Source organism: Anarrhichthys ocellatus, unplaced genomic scaffold, assembly GCF_004355925.1.
Source record: "Anarrhichthys ocellatus isolate YVR2014 unplaced genomic scaffold, GSC_Weel_1.0 scaffold43, whole genome shotgun sequence".
Lineage (NCBI taxonomy): Eukaryota > Metazoa > Chordata > Actinopteri > Perciformes > Anarhichadidae > Anarrhichthys > Anarrhichthys ocellatus.
The window spans coordinates 955,224-968,081 of record NW_022280073.1 but is presented as its reverse complement, the minus strand read 5'-3'; the positions used below and the strand labels follow the sequence as shown (position 1 = coordinate 968,081).

Genomic DNA, 12,858 nt, shown 5'->3' with positions numbered 1-12,858 from the left:
CACACACACACACACACACACACACACACACACACACACACACACACGCACGCACGCACGCGCGCTGTGGTTGAGAGAGACTGTTGCTGCCAGGCTGATACCGGCCGTCTAGACGTTACAGTGCACGTCTCCCGGGGGAGGTAGAGGGTAGGTGTGTGTGTGTGTGTGCCTCATTTTCTCTCTCCCCTCCATCTCTCCTAACTCTTTCCATCCCCTCATTACCGAACACACTCTCTGCTTCCCTTGAAGTGTGCCAGTCTTTTATTTTAAGTGTGTGCTTCCTCTCCCTCCTCATTTCCTACCATCTCACTATCTAGCTGCGCTGCTGTGCGTGCGTTTTTTTTGTGTGTGCGCCAGCCAGGTCGCTGCAGTGGCGCCCTCAGGCAGCTACCGGGCCTTGTTGATCACCGCACCATGCCCAAGGGTTACCACAGCAACGACGGTGGCAGCAGACAGGTGTGTGTGTGTGTGGGTGTGGGTGGGTGTGGGCCCAGTGTGGTGGGCAGCAGGCTGTGAACTCAGCAGCCCTCTAGCTGGTAGGACGAGCGAGTCGGAACGAAGAAAGCTTCCTTTATTTTTTTTACTCTCTCCGTCTCTCTCTCTCTCTTTTTTTATAATTCTATTATCATACAGGTTTACAGATACACAGGTAAGAAGTAAACCCACGGATTGAGTGCCCAGGACTTTTGCAGCACTTCCTCTATCAGTTTATGGAGGAAGTGCTACATTTCACAGTAAAGTGCAGTTTTGATTGCCAGGTGCGGGAATGGTGATTTCTCATTTTGTTTTCATGACTGAGGGCTGCAGGAAATGACTGCAGAGGATTCATTTGGAGGGTTTGTTGAGCTCAGCTTGGCTAGGTAAAATAATCTCAGTCTGTCTCCTGTCCACCTCCCAGAGCTGAGCCCAGTTCAGGCTGCGTTTTCCCCGACGGGGCGTCCGATTCAGCAGTTCCACAAAACCGCTGCTTCGTGCCGCTCGGCTGCAAGATATAGGGGGGGGGGGGGGGGGGGGGGGGAGGGGGGGGGAGAGAGGGAGAGAGAGAGAGAGGGAGAGAGAGAGAATTTCCTCTGCTGGTGGGAGTAGCTCTCCCCTCTGAATTAGCAAGCAGCTAGCGAGCCGTTCCCCCTTGCATGCTCAGGCTCCGCTGTCGGCACACATCCACTTCCAAACCGTGGAGTACATTCTCGTGGCTGCTCCTTTGTGCAAACTAAAACCAGCTAGGCCCTGGTTTTTTTTTCTCACGGAAGCGTCCAAGGTCATCCGAGCTCAGACGTTAAGTTTATCGAGTGATAACAACGTCGGAGGCCCGGGCTGAGTGTAAGCAGTCTCTATAGATAGTCATTAGCCTTAATTTTATTTCAGGGCCAAACAGGGTAAGCCTCTGCGCCCTCATTAGTCACAGAAGTGAGTTTCTCTCCAGCATTCACGTTAGCAGAGTTGGATATCTCAAAACCTGAAGAATTGTAACCAAAACCACCCGAATGACTAGAAAGCTACTGTTATCATTACACCAAAGTAATTAATGTCACAAAATGATCATTTCTCATATGTGTCCTCAGACTGTGTTGTGCTCTGTTAGGGGCTGCTGTGTCTGACAGCTTCTTTTCACTAGCGGGTCCTCTGAACTGTGTCACCTTCCATTGGCCTCTCTCTCACTCTCACACACACACACAGTTCAAAGGGCCGTCATTGGGTCACCGTCTGTGTGTGTGTGTGTGTGTGTGTGTGTGTGTGTGTGTGTGTGCACTCTCCATTCTGTTTACTCGCTCTTTTAGTGTTTGGTTTTTGGCTGTCTGGGTCTGGTAAGGCTGGTGTCATAACTCAATATGTTTCACTACTGACAAAATAAACATATTTGTTCCTCAAGGTAAGGTATCAAAAACAGTTACATTTTGGGTAGGAAGCTATACCCAGCTTGAGTCCCAACAAAAACAATAATTATTTTATTATTATTATAAAAAAGGCACGAGTACTTTAACACAGAACGCAAATGCTACATGACAAAAAAGAGACGTCATTTAGATTTTTCTGAGCTTCTGCAGCGCGAATAAAGGTATCAACCAATCACGTTGTGCGTAACTGACGTCTTCAAAATGTACACTATAGTGTAGTAATAACAACACGGAGGCTCCGGAGTCTGAACCAAGACGACACACTTTATTACTTCTTTCAAACTTGACAAAGGCAGCGCAGACCAGACCCACTCCTTCCGTTCACACCTTTCACAATAAAAGCCCAAAACATATAGACATTTACACTGCGTAGCTGTTTACCAGAGGGAACTCAAATTCCCTCGCAGCATTTCGCTTAAAAGGAAACTCGATAAAATAGCTTTCAGTAGCTTGGGCTATACAACAATTGACCTCAGGTAGTTGATCCTCTGCCTGCATGAATCTATTTAAACCTTTTTATTGAACAAGTGCTGCAGCTGTTGCAAAGTCAAAGCCTCTCTCTCTCTCTTCACCACAGAATAAAAAAAAAAAAAGATTCCGCCTACCGACGGAATAAGGGCGCTGCAGACGTCGGGCTGATATTGTTTTGACAAGTGGATTACTGTTGTAACAACATCAGACCGGTGCTGGTAATGCAGACTGCCAGCACACACACACTCAATCTCTGGCCTGTGTGACAGTCGGCGCTGTACATTGTGTTCTGGAGCCTCTGAACCGGGTGCATACTAGAGTTCAGGCAGGATAGGCCTCTCCTCTCTCCTTCCCACACATCCTTCCTCCCTTCTCAGCTCCTCCTCTGGCTTCCTTCCTCCCTGATGTTCTGAGGATCCATTAGAAGCAGTCGCTTTTATTTTTATTTTGCTTGAGCGGTAAAGAAAACATCCCCACCTGTACTTCAGAAGACCGCTTTGAGTCGGGTTTGTGTAGCTATTTATTTAATTTTTTTACAACAGCAGAAGGCTGATATTTATCCGATAGGCTTACAGAAGGGCCTGGTTTACTTTGGTGTTCCCAGAAGTCTGTTCTCTGAATGAAATCCTCCCTCAGTCCCCCTCCCTGTGGCTGAGTGCGGTGAGCACAAACAGGCCTGGGCTGGTAGCGGCTCAAGCTCCCGAATGAGACCAGTCCAGCAATGTAACATCTATCCAACGCATTTTCTCTTTTCATAGAGGCCAGTGGCCCCCGACGCAGGAAGACGGCCTAAAGGGCCACGTTGCATAGAAAATAAGTAAAATGATGTTGGTTTTCTACGACTTTAACCAATTTCATGCTTTTTAGCCACACTAGCAGCAAGTCTATCTCTCTGTCTTTGGTTCAGACTGAAATATTTCAACAACTATTGCCATGGAAACTTGTACAGACATTTATGTTCCCCAGAGGATAATCCTCATGACTTTAGTCATCCCGTCTCTGCAACAGTTGGGTGGATTGCCGTGAAATTGTGTAGATTTGACATTCCCCTCAGCAATAATTGTAATAACTTTGATCCCTGGACATTTCATTTAGCGCCGTCATCAGTTCCACTTTGTTCAACTTTGAGTTATAACCAGGAGGCAACCTCTGGTTCTGTTGAGTGGAGCCAATGCAAAGGTGTCTTAAAACTTGCATTCTTTCTAATGGCCATCAGGGGGTGACTCCTCCAAACATTGTAAACATGGGTTTATGGTCTCAATCTCTAGTTTCAAGTCTTCTTCAATACAGCATGATGTTCATTTAGTAAATGATGGTCCATTTAGAGTCAAACAGACCATAAAGAGGAGTATGCTTTAGGGCGGGCTACCTGTGATTGACTGACAGGTTGCTGCCACTACCAGAGTGGTATATGCCGTCTCTACGTCACTCCTCCGCATTCCAAATATGGTCACTTCAGTTTATAAAAAATATCAACTTGGCGACGGCCGTAATCCAAGATGGCGACGGCAAAAGCGCCAAACTGGAGGCATTAAAACAGCAGTCAACAAACCAATGGGCGAGGTCACAATGACTAAGTCCTCTTCTTATGTACAGCCTATGGTTATAACCAAATACCTTCAAAATTAAAGACATTGCCATCAGCCTTTGCTGTACTTAGTTTGTTATGCAAATTAACAAATGTTAGCATGCTAACACGTTAAACTAAGAGGGTGACAATGCTCAACATTGTACCTGCTAAACATCGTTAGCACGTTAGCATTGTCACTGTGGGCATGTTCAAGTGCTGATGTTAGAATTTAGCTTAAAGTTCAACTGTCCCGAAGTCGAGCCTTACAGAGCCGCCAACAGGACTGTTGACTCTGATGGTGGGCACATGATACGATTTAACTCTGATACACCTCTTCCCGAAAATCGGAGCGGAAGTCCATGTTCAGTCCATGTTCAGCCAAGATTATCTGGTAACATCAATGGTTTACAGATCCGGTCTTTAAACTCCCAAACCGTTCGCAGCCTCATGGGGGTCTGTCCCGATAATTTCAAACATCTTATATGATATTTTGGGGATAAATCCTGATAACGTCAGTACTTTCTTAGCAAATAAGAGAGACGAGCCAGAGCAGCCGGCTGTTTTTACGAGCAGCGGTAAACATTGTAGCCCTTGAGGGCGTACCACTGTTGATGGATTAAAATCTCACCTCCAGACTCGTAGCGTCGCGTCCGTCTCCATCTTGTTTAAATCTGCTTCCCCGTGAGATCATGTGAGAGACGTCACATGAGGTTGCGCGTTGCTCCCTCTGGCACGATAGTAATAATATCCTGTATTGTGTGACGTGCCATTATTCTCCTGAATCTTGTAATCTGTGCATGTTTGCGATTACAGAGAAGAACATTGGTGAAGTTTCTCAACCAGATTTCAAAATCGGTCAGGATTTTAAAAATCGGTCAGGATTTTAAAAATCCTGTGGTCTGATTCTTATGAAATACTTGAGTTTTACCTTGATAGGACTGTTAAGAAGGGGTCATGAGAAGGTATTGCTTGGCTTTAAAGGTTCCCTAGACATATAGATTTGGAACCAGTGATATAGGGGATCACCTGACCTGAAGAAACCAGGCGTAAAGGGTCATGTTAGTTATTCAGAGCTCTGGGTCCTGGAATGCAACTTTACTTTAAATCCTCCCTTTGAGACATGTTAGGTGAATTTGGCAGTTTTTTTGTCCTCTTATGTGTGTTTGATGACATTGCCAGAGGTGCCGCTTTTTCTTCACTTTCAGCCCTTTGTTCCCTCAGTCCTGCATGTTTCACATTAGGTGACTCCTATTGTGACGAACCGCTTTAAATAAATAAAAAACTCTGTTTCAAATGTCTTGTGGGAGACACGTTTTGTTTTGTTGCTTCATTAATGAGGCGGGTTCCAGTCATTTGTTGTGTTCTTTAACACAACACCACCTCTCTCATCATCTCGCAAAAGAAAAAGTTATCGAGCTTGTCAGCCGTTGCTGTTTGGCACCGAGCACTTCGTTCCTCCGCTCATTGGTGGTTAATGACTGTTGGTTTTACTGGCTTGGGTTTCGTTCTTCACAGCCCCCCCCCCCTTCCATGTGGTTTGTACTAGTTGGCCGTCTTCGTCTCAGTCTTACCCCACCCCTCCCCTGTGGCGGCTGTGGTGTGGGGAGAGGCAGGCTTGGGTGGGTTTACATTTCAGCTCGGGCTCGACACTAACCCACCGTAATGCTGATGAATAAGCCGGGGAGGATTACAGAGGCTGGGAACACTGGGATAGGTTGGGTTTACTGGACTGGGCTGGTCCCTGCTTTGATTTTTTTGTGTGTGTGCGCGTTTCTTGTACCTTTCGTTTTTGTTAAAAATACATGTTATCTTTTGTTTCAAATTCCTTTTTTTTGGGTGGGGTTTTTTTAACATATAATTTTCTTGTCTGTACCTGATCCTGTCCCTGTTGTTTGTGGAGGAGCTGTTCGCGGGAATCGAGGCATCGTAGCTCAAATAGCTGAGTGTACATTGTGTCACTGTTCTCACAGAGCTTGCTTGAACACACACACACACACATCAAATGAGTGTCCAAGCAGTGAGTAAGAGGTAAGACTGGGTGCCAAGACCAGACAAGGTCAAGACTTCTGCTCAGAATGAACCTGACGACTCCATGACAAAAGGGTCTCAGACTGCATGGAGAGAGGGAGAAAGAGAGGAGGGACGGACGGACGGATGGACAGAGGGAGAGAGAAAGTGAAAGTGGGAGACAATGGTGAAATGGAAGAAATGCAGAGGGAGAATGATGGTGGGCGAGGGAGGAATGCAAGAAAGGAAAGATTGATAAAGGCGGGAAGAGTTGGGAGAGTACATAAGAGACTTGTGGGACAGAAAGAGGGAGGGAGGAGGATTTCGTTTAGAGGAAAAGATGGAGAGAGAGATGGAGGGGGCAAGTGGAGATGTATGAAGGGTTCAAAGAGGAGGAAACAATGAACAAGAGACAAGAGGCAGACGTGACTCCCAGCGGTGCCCTGATCTGGGAAGTCGTCAGCTCTGACGTGTGTGTGTGTGTGTGTGTGTGTGTGTGTGTGTGTCCCCGACAGAAACACCGCAGTTATTCAGTATCTCCACAAAGAGACCACTGTACGCTGGGACAGACTCCAGAGTCTCAACACTCATCTTTCTTTCTGTGATTTGAAGCTTCTTCTCTGTAGAACTCCTTAGCAATATGGAGTTTGACCTGTGCCGCCCTCTGCTGGTGGACACGCGGTCTGACACAATAATGCCCAGTCAGTGGAATCTCTGATTCCTTTAAAAAGAAAAAAAGTCTTAGAACATCAGTCTTTATATGACAAATCTGTGCTTAGGGAGGCACAGAGGACTCTGAACAATGAATCCATTTATTTTATCCTCCATCACTATTAGATAGCAACAAGTAGTAGTATTACATTATATGGTTTTATTGTGGACTGATATATTGTGACTCTTAATTATTCATTTCTGGTTTGATTACACCAGGTTTTATGATTTGAAACTGTTGTCTTTCATCACCTTTTATTATTTGAAGGTGTCTGTCTCACTCAACATGTGAATTAGATGCATGAGTGTACATATGATGTATATTCTGTGTGTGTGTGTGTGTGTGTGTGTGTGAGAGCACTGTGACAAATGGAAAGTGTGTTGTGTGATGGTCAATGAAGAATATCTTATCTATCGTATCTTAAAATGTCTTAGTTAAATTAGTGAAAACGTTTCGTCTCCCAGTTGAGAAAACGACCTCACCAAAAAGGGTCCATTTAGTAGCTGTTCTGGAGCTTTCAATCGTTTCACCTGATTTTCATTAGCTGCTGGAGTTCTCCCTGTTTGTGCTTTTTTAAAGAGGACTTTAGCAGCAGCAGACACACTTGGATATTTATATCTACTGCCTTAACAGTTAACAGCTTTTTGACGAAAAAGAAATCCCACCATGAGGTCCATTGAGTAGCTCTTCCGGAGCTTTTTGATCCAATCATTGGACCTCCCTCATTTGTCGATGTTTGTTTTTTTCAGATGAAGACAGAAAAGAAAGTGTTTTTATACAGCACTTTACCACAATCCCAACAATTGAAGTCCTTGTTTTTGTTTCAATCTCTAATAGTGCAGGTGTATTAGCTGCTCAAAACAGCTTCACAATGTTCTTTTGAAATGCACGCTCCCACATCTCTTCTTCTAAATGTCCGATGCCTCCCTTTTTTTGTGTGGTTGTGCAGCTGAACTGGAGTTTGTTCAGATCGTCATCATCATCGTGGTGATGACAGTGATGGTGGTGGTGATCATCTGCCTGCTCAACCACTACAAGCTCTCCACCTGGTCCTTCATAACACGGCAGAGCCAGGCCCGCAGGCACGACCATGCCCTGCAGCAGGTCAGTAACGTCTTCTGTGCGTTGGGGAGGGAATGACAGACTCCAAAATAAAATGTATATATATTATACTGTGTGTTTTGGGTTGTATTTCATTGTTCTGGCGCTGCTCTGCCCCCCCCCCTTGCCAGTAACATTTCACTCTAAAACTGACAGCGAGTGAACAACTGTCCACTCTCACTGTGACAGTGCACTTCTTTATTTTCCCCGACGCAGGACAAACACAGCGCACCAGTTTGTTCCCAGTAAAGCCGCGCTGAGCTAAATGAATCCTCTTCATCCCCCCCGTCGCAGTCTCTGTCCCAGTTTCACTGCGGCAACGGCCCCCGCTTCAGTCTGTTCAGGTGAACTCGCTGAATTGGTTTCTTCAGAGCCAGACTATGTCGGGCCTTGATGTTTAATTCACTACAGTGCCGTCTAGACAGCGGCGGCTCTGCCCCCCCGAATATGATCCGTGCATTGACACACAGCTCCAAGACCGGTATCTGACAAACAGAATGAAAGCTTTATCTCCCTTTACACATTATTTATTTATATCCCGTCTTAATCCCTGCTCCGAAGAAAACAAAGATTATGCAAACGGAACACATAGCAACAACAAAAAATCCCCAAATGCAACATCAGAAAGCAACAAAGGCCTGTAGCAATTTGGCCCCTTGACAGACACTGAGCTACCAGGACTCATACATGTTGGTCCCCCTTTTCATGTTCCTTTTTTTCTTTTTCCTCACTAAATGTTGCCGGCTGTGCCCCCTTTTAGAAAAGATCCTGAAGTCAAATGCAGACGAAGGGAAACAGCAATTATTTGATGGCCTCGTGTATTCGCTGTCGCTTTCATCCTCCTTTTCTTTTCTTTTTTTTTAAGAAGGGAGCCGTCTGCCGCCTTTTGTTGTCCCAGCTCCCAAACGGGGCCGAGATTTTGTGTTTGAAGCCATTGGGCTTTTCTCAGCATTTGTGTTTTATCTTTTGTGTCCTCCTCAAGTTGTTACTCTTAAAATTCTTCTTTTTTTTTTTTAAAGAAGAAAGTTTGTAGAGTCAGCTTAATGGTGTCACATCAAAAAAACGTCCCAGACATAACAAACAACAAAGAAAGCAGTAATGACTGTTGATTTCTAAAGCTCCATCTGTGAAAGGAATCTAACACATTGTCAAATGCTAATAATGTCTCATAATTGTTAGAAACATGAATATGTGGGAAGCACTTGCTGATAAAGCGTCAGCCTTAAAGACAGATCTTAAAGCCACCTGGGGACTTTTCAAAGCCTCATTCTTTCTTGTTTCTGTCTCGATGTGTAGGACGGGTGTCTGTGGCCTTCAGACAGCAGCTCTCGACAAGGTGCCTCGGAGGTAAGACCACCACCACCCTGACCCCCTGTTTAACCCAAGCCAGCCGAGCCGTGTTCACTGTGGGGACGCAGCGGGCTATAGCTACACTTATACAATATTTCTAGATAATGTGAGATATTTACAGCACCGTGACAGCAGCTGTATGTAGAACTGTGTCCTCTCTACTCTACCGGGTTACGAGCAGGCGGCAAACTCCGGTTCTGCAGAGTGAAGCCGATGCGTCAGTGTCTTAAAACCTGCATTCTCTCTACTGGCCAACAGGGGGCGACTCCTCTGGTTGCACAAAGAAGTCTGATTGTATAGAAGTCTATGAGAAAATGACTCCACTTCTCTCTGTATTTATTCCCTCAGTAAAGAAATCCCCAAACTCAAGGCCTCAAAACATCTCTCCACAAACCAATGGGTAACGTCATGATGACTACATCCACTTCTTATACAGTCCATGGTTACGAGCATGAAGAAGTATCATCATGTGTTGGGCAGGGCTGGAGTAGAAGATCTAAAATTACTCTCCTGATAAATTGACACATTTACTGCATCTCAATTTATTGAATACATATTTAATACATAAACACGTGCCGTAGCTTACTTTTATATGTTGGAGACTGGAATTATTACAGTATGCCCAACTAAATATAGGACTTGTGGATTGGTCTTAGAGCCTCGCTGGTCCACTCAGCCTCCTTACGGATTCATCCCAAACCGAGAACAAACCAGTATTTCTGAAGGAACTCCCAATGTCTTTAAATTCTGGAAAGCCCTCAAGTCGAAGATGAATGCGCCTGTAACGTTTTTTTTCTTATCTTCAAATTCTTGGTGGAGGGTGTTGACTTCAGCTGTATTAGCTATAGGGTTAGCTTACAGGGACGCCGTCATCTTCTTGTCATCCTCTAGCCATTCTGTCCTCTTCTGGACTTCACACATCTGCAAAGACAACATTCCTTCGACTGAGTCTGTAGTTCCACGTTTGTCATTCAGACACTCATGAATCAACAGACGTTTCCTGCAAATTTGCAAACATTTCAATGTATCTTTAGCTCCATGCAGTAGCCGTGTCTTCCCGGACTGTTGCTGTCGCTAAAGACATATTTTTTTGCTGCTTCCACATCGTAATTTAAGTGTTTCTAACTATAAAAGCAGGATAAGCCGTCTCCACCAACCAACCAAGTCACGTGACTCTTGCTTAAAGCTTTATTTTGTTGATGCTGTATATCAGAATTAATAGACTCATGTTGTCACAATTCTCATAACTCTGATGTTACCGTTACCTGGAGAACTTCCTCTGTGGCTTCATTGAAAAGGTTCAATATGTTCAGCATGAATCTTTTTTTTTTGCTGCCTTTACAAGAAAGGGCAATTTGTGTTGAAAGTGGAGAACCCTCCCTCTTCCTGTTTTGTGCCATAAAACTAACTCCTGGTGCCGTAAAACAACCCGGCAGAATTCCTGACAAACTGATATGTTTGTGGTCTTGTTTCTAAGAAACCTACTTAAACAGTGTTTGGAAATGACTTTAAGATGATAAATCGTTTCAAGTAGCACATTTAACAGTTTGACAACGTGGAGTGGCAGTATAGACTATAAAGACGGCAACTAAAATGAATAAAGCAGAGAGAAAGGGATCTCTTTTGTATAATTTACTGGTTTCTTTCTGGCTCGTCTTTGTTTCTCAGTTGGCTGAGCACTCATCCATGTATAATTGTGTTGTGGTTACAGGAATACTATCGCGGGACAAAGATCCTGACATTTGCATTTTGGTTGCTTGTAAATATTTGATCATCCAGGAATTGAAGCCTGTAAGTCGCACCGGGTACGGCTGGCACTGCACTCCAAACGGAATCAGATTTGGCGTGTCCTCAAAGACTGGCGAATCCAGAACCGCAAACAAATGGCAGTACACTTGCTGTGAACGGTGATCTGTTTGCTCGACGGCGTCCATGCCAGATGGAGGAGCTTAAGAGTCGCGGTGGGAGGAAGTGAAAACTAAGAAGCCCTCGTTTCGTGGAAGAACACAACCGGTCGCGCGGTGTGTCATTGATAACTTACATTGCCGTGTGAGACGTTTCGCCGGCCAGTCCGTGGCAAGTTTGCGTGAGCGTAAAGCGCAGGTTTGCACCAAAACAAGCACGCTAGATTCGCTTTCGTTTTGGAGCACGCTGCCAGCTAAAAGCCTTATCTATAAGCAAAAAACAGAAGAAAAAAAAAGGAGAGGAAGAGAGAATAGGGGGACGTCAGGTGAAGGGAGGCAGAAGCGGTGTCACCATTAAAGCGCCCAGAGAAAAGTAAAAAGGCCACGGAGAGACAAACACAGAGGGACAGGCAGCCAATGAGTGTGGGTGGCCGATAGATGCAGGGTGTGTGTGTGTGTGTGTGCGTGTGCGTGTGTGTGTGTGGCTGTCTGGCTGTGGCTGGGGGGGTGGATGGTTTTTGGTGCGTCATTAATCAGCAACACCTCCCCTGACACTGTCTAGACAGCCGTCTGAGATCTGCCCTGCTCCGCTGCGCTCTGCTCCCTCTATCAGCCATACACCTTTCTCCCTCCCTCCCTCTGTCTGCCTGTCTATCTGTCTGGCTTCATACTTTTTCTTTCTGTCTTTATCTTTCCAGCTCTCTTTCTCCCTCTTTATCGTCCACAGCTCTTTCTTCTTCTCTCCTTTCTGCTCTCTCTCTTTCTCCCTCCTTATCTCAGTAGCCTTTCTTTTTAATCCTTTCAGTTCCACTTTCTCTCTCTGTCTCTCCATTTCAATTGCCCTGATCCTCTATCCTCCTCTCCCCCCTCAGGGTTTTATTTCCTCCAGTCTGTTCTCTTCATCCATGCTGCCTTGTCAGTGGGGGTTGACTATTAGAGCCACAGTCACTAATTGAAATGGGTTCCCTCTGATAATGACTTGCACAACAGTAGCGATGTGTTGAATTGGACAGAAATGAGGAAATGGATCCTGCACAGTTACAGTCTGTGGAGCTAATTGAGGTGAAGATCTCTGACAAAGGCTGGAGCATGAACCAACACGTTGGATGTTGTGTGGTCGTAGAAGGCAATTTGGATCTTTTCTCCCTTTCACTGTAACTACACGGTTATGTCTTTAATAATGGATTGGGGATACATCGGTGAGTCCTGTTGCTGCCACAGGATCATCCTTCATTGGAATCAAGTGTTTACATTGAATATTGAATTCAGTTCAGATATACTCGTGAATATAGATTGTATATAATGTATACACATGTGTATGTATGTACTGTATGTGTATATATATATATGTGTATGTATGTACTGTATGTGTATATATATATATATATGTATGTGTATGTATGTACTGTATGTGTGTATATACATATGTATGTGTATATATATATATGTGTATGTGTATATGTATATGTATGTGTATATATATGTGTGTGTGTGTATATGTGTGTATGTATATGTATTGTGTGTGTGTGTGTGTGTGTGTGTGTGTGTATGTATATGTATTGTGTGTGTGTATGTATATGTATTGTGTGTGTGTGTGTGTGTGTGTGTGTGTGTGTGTGTGTATGTGTATGTATGTATGTATGTATGTATATATGTATGTATGTGTATGTGTATATGTATGTATATATGTATGTGTATATGTATGTATATGTATATATGTGTATATGTATGTATATATGTGTATATGTATATATGTATATATGTGTATATGTATATATGTATGTGTGTGTATATGTATGTATATATGTATATATATATATATGTATGTATATATGTATATATATGTAT

General features: G+C 44.3%; 1 protein-coding gene across 3 annotated transcripts in view; it reads left to right on the top strand.

Annotated features, from left to right (window-relative positions):
• Positions 1-12,858, top strand: part of ldlrad4b (low density lipoprotein receptor class A domain containing 4b) — a 237,284-nt gene that overhangs the window by 205,889 nt on the left and 18,537 nt on the right. For all 3 annotated transcript variants that reach the window (XM_031868552.1, XM_031868554.1, XM_031868555.1), the window contains 2 exons: positions 7,605-7,759; positions 9,053-9,103. In XM_031868552.1, coding sequence (XP_031724412.1) covers positions 7,605-7,759; positions 9,053-9,103 — 206 coding nt within the window. The remainder of the gene's footprint in view (positions 1-7,604; positions 7,760-9,052; positions 9,104-12,858) is intronic.